Genomic DNA, 16,529 nt, shown 5'->3' with positions numbered 1-16,529 from the left:
AGGGGAAGGGGGTCCCGGAGCGGGGCAGAGCGCGGGGCTCACGCCAGCGAGGACGCTGCTGCTCGGCCAGTCCAGGAGATGAAGGCTTCCTCCCTCGGGGCGCGCAGCGGCGCGGGCTCTGCCTCCTCGCCGAAGCAGCGTCCCGGCTCCCCCGAGCCCACCCGTGTCCTCCACCCACCGGCGTCCGTGGGAGAAGCCCCCGCGGGCAGCGCCCGTCGCCCTGCCCGGCCCTGCCCGCCTGGGCCGCCTAACGCCCCACGCTGATGTTGCACGTCTTGCAGCTGGGGTCCTTTTTGGCGTTGGCGGTGGAGAGGCTCATGAGCTGGTGGCCGCTGATCTCCCCCAGCACGCCGAGGCTCAGGTCCACCGGCTCCGTGTAAATGACCTCCAGGATGCTGTCCTGGGCGTGGCGGTACACCAGCTCGCCCTCCTCCACGCAGCACGTCAGGAACTTGTTGGAGGAAATGTCCAGCTGGGGAAGGCGCTCCCGGCAGAAGAGATCCCCCGAGGAGCCCTTGGGCGCCAGGACCAGCACGACGTAGTGGTAGGCGGTGTACATGCAGTAGAAGTCCGCGAAGTAGAGGTTGGTGTTGGGGTTGAAGAGGCGCTGCGCCGGGATTTGGAAGCGGTACCGGCCGTAGGGCGAGTCCTGCGGGGGCTGCCCGGTGTTGAACTCGGTGTTGCAGCTGAAGAAGATGCCGTGCAGCATCCCGCTGGTGGGCGAGCCGTGGCTCCCGCTGTTGTCCTTCAGCGACGGCTTCATCACGTTCCCGCAGTGCATCCTGCCACGAGGACGAGGAGGAGGAGGAGAAGGAGGAGGAGGAGGGACACACAGACAGGCACAGGCAGGGTCAGGGAATGCGCTCTGCGGGCGGGGAGCGTGGGCAATGGGGCTGGGGGTACCTGACGTGCTGGAAATACTCCTTGTGCTGGTTGCGGTAGAAGACGGAGAAGCGCAGCATGCGGCCGGCGATCAGCTCCGCTTTCTCCTGCAGCTGGGCTAGGTGCTCCTTGGCGTAGTCTGGGGACAGGCGCAGGGACATCAGGGCGTCTCCATCCCCCTGCAGCAGCCCATCCCTGCCCGCAGCTCCCCGCACCTCCTGCCTCCCACTCATCAGCTGCCGCTCCAACCGGCCCGGCTTGTGCCAGCTCCCGGCATCGCCCCCGTCCTCCTCCGGGCTCCCAGCTCGCAGCGTTTCCCCCATCCTCTCTCCCGGCTCGTGGCTACCGACACCACCCCCGATCTCCCCCGTGGCTCCCAGTACTGACCCCTCTTTGCTCCCAGCTCCTGTGATCACCCAGTTCTCCTTCCCAGCTCCTGGGATCGCTCCTGTTCTCCTTCCCAGCTCCTGGGATCGCTCCTGTTCTCCTTCCCAGCTCTTGGGATCGCTCCTGTTCTCCTTCCCAGCTCTTGGGATTGCTCCTGTCCTCCCTCCCAGCTCTTGGGTTCTCCCCTGTTCTCCTTCCCAGCTCTTGGGATCGCTCCTGTCCTCCCTCCCAGCTCCTGCCATCGCCCCTTTTCTCCCTCCTTGCTCCCAGCACTGACCCCCTTTCCCTCCCAGCTCTTGGGTTCTCCCCTGTTCTCCGTCCCTGCTCTTGGGATCGCCCCTGTTTTCCCTCCCTGCTCCCTGCTCCAGGCATCGTCCCCATCTTCCCTCTCAGCTCCAGGCATTGCCCTCTTTCCCCTTCAATCTCCCAGCTCCTGGGGTCGCCCCTATTCTCCCTCCCTGCTCCTGGGATCGCCCCCGTTCTCCCTCCCTGCTCCCAGCACTGACCCCTGTTCTCCCTCCCAGCTCCTGGGTCTCCCCTGTTTTCCCTCCCTGCTTCCAGCTCCAAGCACCATCTCCATCCTCCCTCTCAGCTCCAGGCATTGCCCTCTTCCCCCTTCCATCAACCCCATCCTCCCTCCTGGCTCCCAATCCTAGATTTCGCCCCTGTCCTCCTCATCCCCGCGGCTCCCAGCACCGCCTCCATCCTCCTCCCGGCTCCAGGCATCAACCCCATCCTTCTTCCCCACCGTCCCCATCCCCGGCCCAGCTCCCGACTCCAGGAGCATCAATCCCGTCCTCCCTCCCTGCTCCCAGCATCGCCCCCGTCCTCCCCCCAGCTCCGGGCTGCTGGCATCGCCCCCATCCTCCCTCCGGCCTCCCGGGGACGCCCCCACGGTCCCCGCTCACCCCCGGTGCAGAACTCCACGGTCTCGCTCCAGCCGGACACCAGGTACTCGCCGTCGCTCTGCTTGACCGCCGTCTGCACGGCCACGCTGTACTCGGTGCGGGGGCTCAGGAACCAGTGGCCCCGCACCGTCATGGGCAGCGGCACCGCCTTGGCCACCAGCTTGGTGGGGACATCCTGCGCCGAGCGGCGAGGGTCAGGCGGGACAGCATCCCTCCCGCACCCCCCCGGGTACCGCGCACCCCGAAATATCCATGGAGACCCCCCCAAAATATCCCCCCTGCTCTGTGCCCACAGCGCTCCCCCAAATATGTCCCCGAACGTGTCCCCGCTGCTGCCGTGGGGACACAGAGTCCCCGAGGTGGTTTCGGGGTGCCCCCGCTGCCGGTGGCATCTCGCGGTGTCAAGAGGCCACGGAGCAGCTCCGCAGTGCAGAGCCGTTTCTGTGGCAACGGCGGATGCTGAAGTCGGGAGATGGAGGGGGAAAAAAAAAATATCCCACCCCCCCCTCCACCCCTTATTATTGGGGAGGAGAGAGAGAAAAAAAAAAATAATGTTAAACATTAAATAGCATCACCGTGGCAACGGCGCTGCTAAAAACGGCCCGAATTAGTGACTCGCAGCGCGGGGAGGGGGAGCAGGAGCAGCTCAGCTCCCCCGCGGGGGCTCAGCGGGGTCCGCCACCCCCCGATCCCCGTCCCGGTGCCCTGCGCCAGCGTGTCCCGTGACGGGAATGACCCAAATTCAGCGCTAGAGAGGGCTAAGAGCCGGTTCCTCCCCGCCAAGCCCGTCTCCTCTCCCCGGGCAGGGGGTCCCGCGTCCTCCACCCGGCTCACCCGGTGCTTGAACTTGTTGGAATTCTTGTTCTCCTTCTTGTTGAGGTCGATGAAGTAGTGGGTGACCCTCTCCAGGTCCCCCTTCTCCATGGCCCAGGAGATGCGGAAGGAATCGCAGGTGATGTTGTTGATCTCGATGTTTTTGGGGGTGGACAGCAGCTCCATGGCCGGAGGGGCTGAGCTCCTGCGGGAGGGGGGGGGCACAGCGCGGGGTTCTGGGGGTGCCGAGCCCCCTCTGGCTGCCCACGCCGGCGCTGCCAAGGCTGCCCGCGGCGGAGCAGATGGCAGCGGGGTGGAAGGGCGGCCGGGAGCCAGGAATAGGCAGCGCAGGCAGCAGCAGGCAGCGGGACGCCGCCAACAAGCCCGGTCGGGTGCGGGGGCCCCGGCCGCTCCCCCGGGTGCCGCGGGGCCCCGGCGCGACGCCAGCGGGCGTTTCGGGGTTTGCTCAACACCGGGTGGGGAAAGAAAAACAAGGGGAGAGCCGAGGGAGTTGCTGGGAGAGGGGAGGGTTGGACGCAGGCACTGGAAAAGCTGGATCCGCCTTTGCCCCGGCCCGTGCCTCAGTTTCCCCGCGCCCCCCATCCCCCCAGGAAGGCGCTCTGGGGGTGGGCGATGCCCACGGAGGGGGGACAAGGAGTCGCATCCACGGCACGGGGGGCTGCAGGCGAGGGTGCCCCCCCCAGCCTTGGGTGCCAAGGTGCCACCGCCCCCTCCGTGTGCCCACGGCCACCCACGCCGCGCGTGTCCCCGTCACTCGGCACCCACGGCCACCCACGGCCACGTGTCCCCCCCCCCATCCCCAATCTGCTCCCCAAATCCGCTGTCACCCCCCGGCAGAGCCCTTGCGAAGGTCACCGCTCCGGGGACACGGTGCCACCTCGCTGCCCCGTCCGTCGCCGTGCCCGGCGGTGGCGCAGGAATTCCGCACCGGGATTGTGCCAGCTGCATCGTGTCACCGTGTCCCCTGAGAGACGCCGTGCCCGCCGTGTCCCCCTGCCCTCCGAGCATCCCCCCCGGCCGTGCCACGGAGCCCCAGCGCCGCCGGGGCTCGGTGGGCGCTCCGGTGTGGCCGTGCCGGTGAGGCCCTTACCTGGCCGTGCCGGGGGGCTGCCGGGAGCCGCGGGGGTGCCGGTGCAGCGGCAGGGCAGGACACGGAGCCCCGGTGGGGCTGATCCAAGCGGGGAGGACGGAGGATGCCGGAGGGAGCGAGGTGGTACCCGGCGATGCCGCGTCGCTGCCTGCGGCTGATGCGAATGGGATCCTCCCAGCCAGCTCGGAAATAGCAAACACCCTCCAGAGGAGGGAGAGGAGAGAGAGAGAGAAAAAAAAAAAAAAAAAAAAAAAGGGGGGGAAAAATAGATATCCAAGGGGGAGGAAGGAAAAACCTCCCGGTTCTGCCAATGGCATGGAGGGATGCGTGCGGCGTCAGGTGATGGAGGCAGAGTGGGATGTGGGTGCAGATTGGGGGTGGGTGGTGGGCAGGTTCTGACTGTTCCCCCCATTTTTGGGGCAGGGAGGGGGTGTCCCCATTGTCCTGCAAACGGCACAACCGGGACAGTTCCCCTCCCGGCCCCAAAAACGGGATGGAGGATGGAGGAGGTGCGTGGGGATGCTGGTACCCACACAGGACCCCCGCGGAATGGGGGTGCAGAGCCCAAGCGGGGCGGACGGACCGACGGACTTTTTGTTTTGCACGTGATAAACACTCTTCTTGGAGGGACAAAGATTTTTTCGGGTGGGCGGGTGGGAGAGCACCCCAAAAACCTCATTGCTCCCCAAATTTCTGCCAGGGGGTGCCCACGCATGAACTCCCCTCTGTGTGGGTGCCGGCTGGCTGTGGGGCTGCAGAAGACCCTGAGGGGGGCGGTCGCACTGCAGGAATCCCGTGAGGGTGTTAAATACAGAAAGAGTGACTCCCCAAAAATGTCCCCCCCAGCGCTGACCCCGGTGCCCGGTCCGGAGAGCCGGGCACTGCCCGTCACAAAGATGGCGCCACCGCCCTCACATCGGGTTGGGCAATGCCAACCACAAAGATGGCGGCTCATTGCCAAGCCCGCCGTGCCCTCAGCAAAGATGGCGGCGGCAGCGTCGTGCCAGGAAGGGCGCGCCGCGCGTGACGCATGCGCAGTGAGGGCGGCGAGCCCGTGGCTGCCCGGGCAGGGTGAGGGGCGGCGTGGCGGGGGAGGGGGGCGGAATTTGGGGGGCTCCGGGCGGTCCTGAGGGGTGCGAGGTGGGGAGTGAGACCCAGGGGGAGCGGGGGGAGAGGGGGCCCTGTTTGGGGGTGTATGAGGGGTGAGAATGCTGGGGAGAGGGGTGAGAAGGGGAGGAGGGGGGTGAGATCCCTGGGGAGGGGGCGCCGGGGGGTCCTGAGGGAGTGAGGCCCGTGAGGAGGGGGCTGAGATCCTTGGGGAGGGGGAACAAGGGGGTCCTGTTCGGGGTGTGTGGGGGGCTGGGAAAGGGGGCACAAGGGGGTCCTGTTTGGGGTGTGTGGGAGGCTGGGAAAGCTGGGGACGGGGGGACAAGTTGGGGGTGGAGGGGAGCTGGGAAACCTGGGGAGGGGGGAACGAGGGGGTCCTGGGGGGGGGCAGAGGGAACACAACCCCCCTGGGTTACGGGGATCTTGTTTGGGGGTGCAGGGGGGTCATTACTGGGGTGTGTGTAGGACTGAGCCGTGTTTGGGGGTGCAGGGGGTTCATTACTGGGGTGGGTGTAGTTCTGAACCCAGTTTGGGTGTTCATTATTGGATGGGTGTATTTCTGAGCTCTGTTTGGGGGTTCATTATTGGGGTGTGTGTATTTCCAGGCACAGTTTGGGGGTTCAAGGTGTTCATTACTGGGGTGTATTTCTGAGCTGTTTGGGGGTGTATTATTGGGATGTGTGTATTTCCAGGCACAGTCTGGGGGTTCAGGGGTTCATCACTAGGGTGTGTGTATTTCCAGGCGCAGTCTGGGGGTGCAGGGTGTTCATTACTGGGGTGTATTTCTGAGCTGTTTGGGGGTTCATTATTGGGGTATGTGTATTTCCAGGCCCTGTTTGGGGGTTCAGGGGTTCCTTATTGGGGTGTGTGTATTTCCAGGCGCAGTCTGGGGGTGCAGGGTGTTCATTACTGGGGTGGGTGTATTTCTGAACTGTTTGGGGGTTCATCACTGGGGTGGGTGTATTTCCAGGCGCAGTTTGGGGGTGCAGGGTGTTCCTTATTGGGGTGTGTGTATTTCCAGGCGCAGTCTGGGGGTGCAGGGGTTCATTACTGGGGTGTATTTCTGAGCTGTTTGGGGGTTCCTTATTGGGGTGTGTGTATTTCCAGGCCCTGTTTGGGGGTTCAGGGGTTCCTTATTGGGGTGTGTGTATTTCCAGGCACAGTCTGGGGGTTCAGGGTGTTCCTTATTGGGGTGTGTGTATTTGCAGGCGCAGTCTGGGGCCCCACCTCCCCCTGAGCGTGCCCCCTGCCCGCAGCATGGCCGAGGGGGGCTCTGGCAACTCGGGCTCCCCGGGCAGCCTCCGGCCGGGGGGGCCCCGGGGGGTGCTGGGCAGGCGCCCCCCCGCGCCCCCCCTCAGCCCGGGCCGCCTGCCCTCCATCCGCTCCCGGGACCTCACCCTGGGCGGCGTCAAAAAGGTGAGAGAGAGACCCCCTCCCCAAATTGGGGGCACCCGGCGTCCGATCGCGTGACCCCCGTGGCAGGAGAGACGAGGAGGGGGGTTTAATTGATATTAGAAAGGCAATTGATTTAATTATATTAATTTTATTATTTAATTAATAATTTAATTCATTTTATTATTTGATTAATTTGTTTGATTATATTAATAATATAATATAATATTGTATAGTATAATATAGTAAAATGTAATACAAATATGTCACATTAATTATATTATATTATGCTATATTTGTTATTAATATAATATACTATAGTATTATATAATAGTATATTATGGCATATTGTAGTATTTTATATCACGCTATATTTATTATTTATATTCATATATTATATTATATTATAATATATTACATTACATTATGTTATAATAATATTATATTATTTTATTATGCAATATTATATTATGTTATATTCTATTATATTAATTACAGTACAGTATATTATTTTTTAGTATATTATAGTATTTTATAGTATATTTTAGTATATTATATCTTGCTATATTTATTATGAATATAACTTACTATATTACTATAATCTACTATTATATTATATTATATTATATTATATTATATTATATTATATTATATTATATTATATTATATTATATTATATTATATTATATTATATTATATTATATTATATTACATTACATTACATTACATTATATCATGCTATATTTACTATTACTATAATATACTATAATATTATATTACATTAAAGTGTATTATAGTATATTATATCATACTATATTTATTATTTATATTCCATTATTGTATTATATTAAATTATATTATAGTATATTATTATATTATGCTATATTATATTATGTTATATTATGCTATATATTACATTATGTTATATTAATTATATTATAGTATATTATTTTATAGTATATTATAGCATTTATAGTATAATAATATATATAATATATATTATATATAATATAGAAATATACTATGTATAAATAATATATACTATAACATGCTATAATATGATATGATATGATATGATATACTATAATATACTATTAAATACTATTAAATACTATACTATACTATTATATTATATACTATTATATACTATTATGTTATATTATATTATATTATATTATATTATATTATATTATATTATATTATATTATATTATATTATATTATATTATATTATATTATATTATATTATATTATATTATATTATATTATATTATATTATATTATATTATATTATGATATATTATATTATATTATCTGGATTTGCTAAGTATTGAACGCTGCACACACTGCACAGAATCTCGTGACTTTTACCTCACAGTCCCACCTCACACACACACCTGGCCCTGATAGGCCAAGGAAATAAAACCCCATCACTTTGGGTAAACACTTTTTATACTGCATTTTACTTTTGCCCAGCAAATGAGATAAGAATTGTTTTTCCTTTCTCTGAGGTTCAGGGAATGTGAAACCCAGAAATATTCTTGGCAAGAACTGTGCCTTGCTTTTCTGTGTGAGGAGAAGTGTGGTGACACATTTCACATCTCACCCAGTGTCCCCAGCGAGGCTCTGGGGTGGCTGTGACAGCCTGGGGGGGGTTGGGGATGATTTTTTCTCTCTGTTTTTTTTCCCCCACAGAAAACTTTCACCCCCAACATCATCAGCAGGAAGATCAAGGAGGAGTGAGTGGTGGATCTGGGTGACATGGGGGGCACGGGGCTGGTTTGGGGTCTGGAGCATCTCTGAGGTGGGGCTGGTCGGTCTGGAGGAGTGAGAGGGGATCCCATTGATCCATGGAAATATCCCAAATACACTTGGGAATTCTCAGATATCCAAACATTCATATAAATGTCTCAGGTACCATGGAAATATCCATATAAATATCCCAAATATTCATATAAATATCCCAGATACCCATGGAAATAGCCCAGTTATCCATGGAAATATCCCAGTTATCCATGGAAATATCCCAAATATTCATATACATATCTCAGATATCCATGGAAATATCCCAGATTTCCATGGAAATATCCATATAAATATCCCAAATATTCACATAAATATCCCAGATTCCCATGGAAATATCCCAGTTATCCATGGAAATGTCTGAGAGATATCCATGGAGACATCCCAAATATCCAAATAAATATCCCCAAAACCCATGGAAATACCACAAATATCCATATAACAATCCTAAATATCCATATAAATATCTCAGATATCCATGGACATATCCCAGTTATCCATGGAAATGTCTGAGATATCCATGGAAATAGCCCAAATATCCATGGAAATATCCCAGATATCCATATAAATATCCCAAATATTCACATAAATATCCAAGATACCCATGGAAATATCCCAGATATCCATGGAAATATCTGGGATATCCATGGAAATAGCCCAAATATCCATATAAATATCCCAGATATCCATGGAAATAGCCTGAATGCCCATGGAAGTTCTCAGATATCTCTATAAATATCCCAACTATCCATGGAAATACCTCAGCAATCCATATGAATTTGCCAAATATCCACGGAAATGTCCGAAATATCCATATAAATACCCCAAATATCCATATAAATATCCCAAATATCCATATAAATATCCCAGATATCCATATAAATATCCCAAATATTCACATAAATATCCCAGTTATCCATGGAAATATCCCAGATATCCATGGAAATATCCGAGATATCCATGGAAATAGCCCAAATATCCATATAAATATCCCAGATATCCATGGAAATATCCCAGATATCCATGGAAATATCTCAGCAATCCATATGAATTTGCCAAATATCCACGGAAATGTCCGAAATACCCATATAAATACCCCAAATATCCATATAAATATCCCAAATATCCATATAAATATCTCAAATATCCATGGAAATAGCCTGAATACCCATGGAAGTTCTCAGATATCTCTATAAATATTCCAACTATCCATGGAAATATCTCAGCAATCCATATGAATTTGCCAAATATCCACGGAAATGTCCGAAATATCCATATAAATACCCCAAATATCCATATAAATATCCCAAATATCCATATAAATATCCCAGATATCCATGGAAATATCCCAAATATTCACATAAATATCCCAGTTATCCATGGAAATATCCCAGTTATCCATGGAAATGTCTGAGATATCCATGGAAATAGCCCAGATATCCATGGAAATAGCCCAAATATCCATATAAATATCCCAGATATCCATGGAAATATCCCAGATATCCATGGAAATATCTCAGCAATCCATATGAATTTGCCAAATATCCACGGAAATGTCCGAAATATCCATATAAATACCCCAAAATATCCATATAAATATCCCAAATATCCATATAAATACCCCAAAATATCCATATAAATATCCCAAATTTTCCATATAAATATCCCAAATATCCATATAAATATCTCAAATATCCATGGAAATTCTCAGATATCCGTATAAACATCCACACCAATATCCCAAACACCCCCACTAACATCTCTGGGTGATGCGCAGAGATCTCTTCCTCAAACCCCATGTCCTAGCAGGGGCAGGGCTGATATGGGGGTGCTGTGGGGCTGATGTGGGGGTGCTGTGGGGCTGATGTGGGGGTGCTGTGCCCCCTCTGCCCCCAGGCCCCGGGAGGATGTGGCGGTGAAGAAGGAGAAGAAGGAGCGGGAGCGGCAGCGGGATGGGCATGGCCGGGGCCGCAACCGGCCCGAGGTCATCCAGTCCCACTCCATCTTCGAGCAGGGCCCCGCTGAGATGATGAAGAAGAAAGGTGAGGGGAGCTCCCCTCTGGGGGTTTTTGGGGGGGGGTCACACCTTTGGGGTGACCCTGGGCTGCTCCTGTGTCCCCAGCAGGCTCCTGGGACAGGAGTGTGGACGTGTCCGACTTCGGCCCTTCCCACATCATCAACATCAAGAAGGAGAAGAGGGAGACGGACGAGGAGACCAAGCAGATCCTGAGGATGCTGCAGAAGGACGATGTCAGTGGGCATGGAAGGGGTGGCTTTGGTGCCACTGGGGGGTGCTGAGTGTCCTTTGTGTCCCTGCAGTGGTGCTGAGCGTCCCTTGTGCCACCTGGGGATGCTGAGTGTCCCTTGTGTCCCTGCAGTGATCCTGAGTGTCCCTTGTGCCACCCAGGCAGTGCTGAGTGTCCCCTGTGCCACTGGGGCAATGCTGAGTGTCCCCTGTGCCACTGGGGCAGTGCTGAGTGTCCCCTGTGCCCCTGGGGTGATCCTGAGTGTCCCCTGTGCCCCCTGGCAGTGCTGAGTGTCCCTTGTGCCACCATGGCAGTGCTGAGTGTCCCCTGTGCCACCATGGCAGTGCTGAGTGTCCCTTGTGCCACCATGGCAGTGCTGAGTGTCCCCTGTGCCACCATGGCAGTGCTGAGTGTCCCCTGTGCCCCCGGGCAGTGCTGATGTCCCCTGTGCTACCTGGGGTGATCCTGAGTGTCCCCTGTGCCACCATGGCAGTGCTGAGTGTCCCCTGTGCCCCCGGGCAGTGCTGATGTCCCCTGGCTGTCCCCACAGTTCCTGGATGACCCGGGACTGAAGAACGACATCCGGAACAAGCCGGTGCAGCTGCCCCTGGCACACTCGGGGTGGCTCTTCAAGGAGGAGGTGGCAGAGCAGGAGGACACACAGCCATGGCTGCCTGCAGCCAAGGAGGAGAAGATGGAGCTGGACCCACCAGCAGTGAAAGGTGGGGCTGGGCTGGGCTGGGTTGGGTTGGGTTGAGTTGGGCTGGGCTGGGCTGGGTTGGGTTGGGTTTGGGTGGGTTGGGTTGGGTTGGGTTGGGTTGGGTTGGGCTGGGCTGGGTTGGGCTGGGTTGGGTTGGGCTGGGCTGGGTTAGGTTGGGTTGGGCTGGGTTGGATTGGGTTGGGTTGGGTTGGGTTGGGTTTGGCTGGGCTGGGTTGGGTTGGGTTGGGGTGGGAGAGGTAAAACCAGCAAGAACTGCTCACTTTTGTATCTGAGTATAAAACCTCAGTCTCCTCACTTTCAAAGGATAATAGTAACCCAGTGTTCTTAGGAGCCACTCATCTTGGTGCAAATCCAAGTCATGGACCTCTCACTAGTCCTAAACACATTCATACTCTTAACCCTCTCCACTCCCATCCTATTTCCTCTTCTATCCAGCAACCTCAGAAACACCCCCAGCACAATTACAAACACAGCCAAAACCTCCTTCTTAATCAGCCTAATCCCAATAACAATCCACGTCCACTCTGGAGCAGAAAGCCTCACCTCCTTCTGAGAATGAAAACTCATTACAAACTTCAAAATCCCCATCACCATAAAAACAGACTTCTACTCCCTCACCTCCTTCCCCATTGCACTGTTCAAATCATGATCTATCCTACAATTTGCAACATGATACATGGCCTCAGACCCCTACATTGCAACATTTTTCACCTACCTGCCATTCTTCTTAATTGCCTCATCATCCCAAACAACCTGGGCTGGGCTGGGCAGGGTTGGGTTGGGCTGGGTTGGGTTGGAATGAGTTGGGTTGGGCTGGGTTGGGTTGGGTTGGGCTGGGCTGGGCTGGGTTGGGTTGGGTTGGGTTGGGCTGGGCTGGGTTGGGTTGGGTTTGGTTGGGCTGGGCTGGGCTGGGTTGGGTTGGGTTGGAATGGGTTGGGTTGGAATGGGTTGGGTTGGGCTGGGTTGGGTTGGGTTTGGCTGGGCTGGGCAGGGCTGGGCTGGGTTGGGTTGGGCTGGGTTGGGTTGGGTTGGAATGGGTTGGGTTGGAATGGGTTGGGTTGGGCTGGGTTGGGTTGGGTTTGGCTGGGCTGGGCAGGGCTGGGCTGGGTTGGGTTGGGCTGGGTTGGGTTGGGTTGGAATGGGTTGGGTTGGAATGGGTTGGGTTGGGCTGGGTTGGGTTGGGTTTGGCTGGGCTGGGCAGGGCTGGGCTGGGTTGGGTTGGGCTGGGTTGGGTTGGGTTGGAATGGGTTGGGCTGGGTTGGGCTGGGTTGGGTTTGGCTGGGCTGGGCAGGGCTGGGCTGGGTTGGGTTGGGCTGGGTTGGGCTGGGCTGGGTTGGGCTGGGCAGGGCAGGGCAGGGCAGGGCTGGGTTGGGCTGGGCAGGGCTGGGCTGGGCTGGGTTTGGCTGGTCAGGGGACACAGCAGGGACAATCTGGGGGCGTCCCCTGTTCCCCGTGCCCCCTCTGCAGTGAAGGAAGAGCCCTGTGAGGAGGATCCCAAGCCAGCCCAGCCCAAGGGCCCCCCCGGGTTCCCACGGGATGTGTCAGCAGCAGAGCTGCTGCAGAGGCTGAGCCTGGCCCAGGAGGAGGAGCTGCTGTTCCTGCAGCTCCCTGACACCCTGCCAGGGCAGCCCCCCAGCCACGACTCCAAACCCAGCAAGGCTGAGCTGCACAGCGAGGACGGGCAGGTGCTGCTGGTGAAGCAGGAGAAGAGCCAGGTAGGGGCATGGTTGGGGGTGTCCCCTCATCCTCATCCCCTTCTGTGGTGTCCCTCCAAGCCCATGAGGATGTGCCCCCATCCCATTGTGTCCTTCCCACCCCTTCCTGTGATGTCCCTCCATCCCTTGGTGTCACTGTCCTCCCATCCCGTGGTGGCCTTTCTGCTAGATCCCATGATGTCATCTTCCCCAGTCCCCCGGTGACCTCCCTGCTATCCCATGATGTTCCCCCCATCCTGTGGTGTCCTTTCTCCTCCAATCCTCTGCTGTCCCCTTATCCCATGGTGCTGTGCCCCCTGATCCCGTGGGGTGATACCAATCTCACGAGATGATCCCAATCCCATGATGTGATCCCAGTCCCAGGGGGGTTATCCCAGTCCCAGTGGGATTTTCCTATTCTCAAGGGCTGATCCCAGTCCCAGGGGCTGATCCCATTCCCAGTGGGGCTGATCCCATTCCCAGTGGGATGATCCCAGTCCCAGGGGGGTTATCCCAGTCCCAGTGGGCTGATCCCAGTCCCAGGGGCTGATCCCAGTCCCAGTGGGGTTATCCCAGTCCCAGTGGGGTTATCCCAGTCCCAGGGGCTGATCCCAGTCCCAGTGGGGCTGATCCCATTCCCAGTGGGATGATCCCATTCCCAAGGGCTGATCCCAGTCCCAGGGGGGTTATCCCAGTCCCAGGGGCTGGTCCCAGTGGGGCAGATCCCAGTCCCAAGGCCTGATCCCATTCCCAAGGGCTGATCCCAGTCCCAGGGGCTGATCCCAGTCCCAAGGGCTGATCCCAGTCCCAAGGGCTGATCCCAGTCCCAGGGGCTGATCCCATTCCCAAGGGCTGATCCCAGTCCCAGGGGCTGATCCCAGTCCCAGTGGGGTTATCCCAGTCCCAGGGGCTGATCCCAATCCCATGCTGTGATCCCAGTCCCAGGGGCTGATCCCATTCCCAAGGGCTGATCCCAGTCCCAGGGGGGTTATCCCAGTCCCAGTGGGGTTATCCCAGTCCCAGGGGGGTTATCCCATTCCCAAGGGCTGATCCCAGTCCCAGTGGGGTTATCCCAGTCCCAAGGGCTGATCCCAGTCCCAGTGGGGTTATCCCAGTCCCATTGGGGTTATCCCAGTCCCAGGGGCTGATCCCAGTCCCAGGGGCTGATCCCAGTCCCAGGGGCTGATCCCAGTCCCAGGGGGGGTTATCCCATTCCCAAGGGCTGATCCCAGTCCCAGGGTCTGATCCCAGTCCCAAGGGCTGATCCCATTCCCAAGGGCTGATCCCAGTCCCAGTGGGGTTATCCCAGTCCCAAGGGCTGATCCCAGTCCCAGTGGGCTGATCCCAGTCCCAGTGGGGTTATCCCAGTCCCAGTGGGGTTATCCCAGTCCCAGTGGGCTGATCCCAGTCCCAGGGGGGCTGATCCCAGTCCCAAGGGATGATCCCAGTCCCAGGGGGGTTATCCCAGTCCCAAGGGCTGATCCCAGTCCCAGTGGGGTTATCCCAGTCCCAAGGGCTGATCCCATTCCCAAGGGCTGATCTCAGTCCCAGGGTCTGATCCCAGTCCCAGTGGGGTTATCCCAGTCCCAGGGGCTGATCCCATTCCCAAGGGCTGATCCCATTCCCAGTGGGGTTATCCCAGTCCCAAGGGCTGATCCCAGTCCCAGTGGGGTTATCCCAGTCCCAGTGGGGTTATCCCATTCCCAGTGGGGCTGATCCCATTCCCAGTGGGGTTATCCCATTCCCAAGGGCTGATCCCATTCCCAGGGCTGATCCCAGTCCCGCTGTGCCCTGCAGGAGGCCAAGCAGGCAGAGAACATCTGCACCCTGGCCGACCTCCCCGAGGGCCAGGTGGGGAAGCTGCTCATCCGAAAGTCAGGCAAAGTGCAGCTGGTGCTGGGCAAGGTCACCCTGGACGTGACCATGGGCACCCCCTGCTCCTTCCTGCAGGTATGGAGGGGACACTGGCACCCAATCTGGGGGGTTTCACCCCAAAATAACCCCAACTGGGGGGCCATGCTAACAGTGGGGAAGAGCCCTGCTGATCTCCTCTGGGAGCAGTGGGATCTTGACCCTGCTGACAGTGGGGAGGGGTCCTGCTGGTCCCCTCTGGGGGTCTCCCAGGGGTTGCTGTGGCTCAGGGCTGTTTGTGTCCCCTGGAACAGGAGCTGGTGTCCGTGGGCATCGGGGACAACCGCACGGGTGAGATGATGGTGCTGGGCCACGTCAGGCACAAGCTCGTCTGCTCCCCGGACTTTGAGGCTCTCCTGGAGCACAGGCACCGATAGCCCAGGGGGTCCCAGCCCCCCCAGGTCCCAGGATGGACCTTCAGCCCCTCCAGATGTGCCTTTGGGACGTGGGCAGGGGGCTGGGATTGCAATCCCATGCTGTGATCCTGAGGGATCCAGAGCCAGCTCCCAGCTGCTGTCCGGCCGTGTCCCCCACACCAGCGGCTGCCCCTGGAGCCAAACGGGGATCTTGGGGTGTGTGGGGGCTCTGGGGTGTCCCCCAGCTCTGTGGACACGCTGGTGGGAGCAGGACACACGTCCTGGGGGAAAAACCTCTGGAATAAAAGCTCTGTTCCCCCTGGTCAGTCTGGTTCTGTCGCCTCTGCTGGGCCCTGCAAGGCCTTGGGGTGTGGCTGCAGCAGGTGGGGGGCACTGGGTGACCCCCACCCTGTCCTGGGGGGTGACAGGGCTGTCATTGGGCAGCCATGGCTCCCTGGGTGCCACCAGCCTCTGGGCAGGGAGCAGGGATGGGGGAACTTTCCCACCCCGTGCCATCTTAAACCCCCTCCCCATCTGACCCTACCCACCCAATTCCATATTATCCCAATTCCATATTATCCCAATTCCATATTATCCCCCACTCCTGCCCTATCACATCCCATCCCAGCCCAGCCCAGCCCATTTTACCCCCCCGAATTCCATCTTAACCCTTTTCTGCCCATCCCATATTACCCCCATTCCCACCCCACCCCGTCCCGTTTTACCCCCAAATTCCATCTTAACCCTCTCCTGCCCATCCCACACTACCCCGTTCCCACCCCACCCATTTTACCCCCTGAATCCCATCTTAACCCTTTCCTGCCCTTCCCATTTTACCCCCAAATTCCATTTTAACCCTTTCATGCCCAGGCCATCCCACCCCCAAATTCCATCTTAACTCTCTCCTGCCCATCCCATGCTATTTTACCCCCCCGATTCCACCTTACCCCTTTCCTGCCCGTCCCATTCTACCCCCCCAATTCCACCTTAACCCTCTCCTGCCCGTCCCATTTTACTCCCCAATCCCATATTATCCCCCCATCGCACTTTCCTTTCCTCCCGCCATGCCCGCGCCCTATTTTGCATAACCCCGCCCACTCTCTGTGTGACCACGCCCCCTTTCCCACTCCCGCCCTTTCCTCGCGCGCTTCCCTCCGCCCGGGCGCGCGGCGTTGTGGGCGTGTCCTCGGCGCCGCCCA

General features: G+C 56.1%; 2 protein-coding genes across 3 annotated transcripts; one reads left to right on the top strand and one right to left on the bottom strand.

The window, feature by feature from the left end:
• Window positions 1-164: 164 nt before the first annotated feature.
• On the bottom strand, window positions 165-3,176 carry PHYHIP (phytanoyl-CoA 2-hydroxylase interacting protein). The gene is made up of 4 exons (XM_058042373.1): window positions 3,012-3,176; window positions 2,178-2,352; window positions 904-1,021; window positions 165-782 (listed from the first exon to the last, which is right to left on the bottom strand). The coding sequence occupies exons 1-4, from the start codon at window positions 3,174-3,176 to the stop codon at window positions 248-250; spliced, it is 993 nt and encodes a 330-aa protein (XP_057898356.1). The 3' UTR covers window positions 165-247.
• A 1,651-nt stretch (window positions 3,177-4,827) lies between these two features.
• On the top strand, window positions 4,828-15,652 carry POLR3D (RNA polymerase III subunit D). 2 transcript variants are annotated; one of them, XM_058042372.1, is made up of 9 exons: window positions 4,828-5,172; window positions 6,417-6,624; window positions 8,295-8,338; window positions 10,299-10,444; window positions 10,528-10,652; window positions 11,199-11,370; window positions 12,837-13,084; window positions 14,861-15,013; window positions 15,229-15,652. In XM_058042372.1, exons 1-9 carry the CDS (start codon window positions 5,132-5,134, stop codon window positions 15,349-15,351), a joined length of 1,260 nt encoding a protein of 419 aa, XP_057898355.1. In that variant the 5' UTR covers window positions 4,828-5,131; the 3' UTR covers window positions 15,352-15,652. The 2 variants fall into 2 exon arrangements, with proteins under 2 accessions (XP_057898355.1, XP_057898354.1); XM_058042371.1 differs by having other exon boundaries at window positions 4,833-5,172; window positions 10,525-10,652.
• Window positions 15,653-16,529: the final 877 nt, after the last annotated feature.

The sequence above is a fragment of the Melospiza georgiana genome, chromosome 31 (genome assembly GCF_028018845.1).
Source record: "Melospiza georgiana isolate bMelGeo1 chromosome 31, bMelGeo1.pri, whole genome shotgun sequence".
NCBI classification, from domain to species: domain Eukaryota; kingdom Metazoa; phylum Chordata; class Aves; order Passeriformes; family Passerellidae; genus Melospiza; species Melospiza georgiana.
The sequence above is the reverse complement of the archived record's forward strand: the minus strand, read 5'-3'. Positions and strand labels throughout refer to the sequence as shown.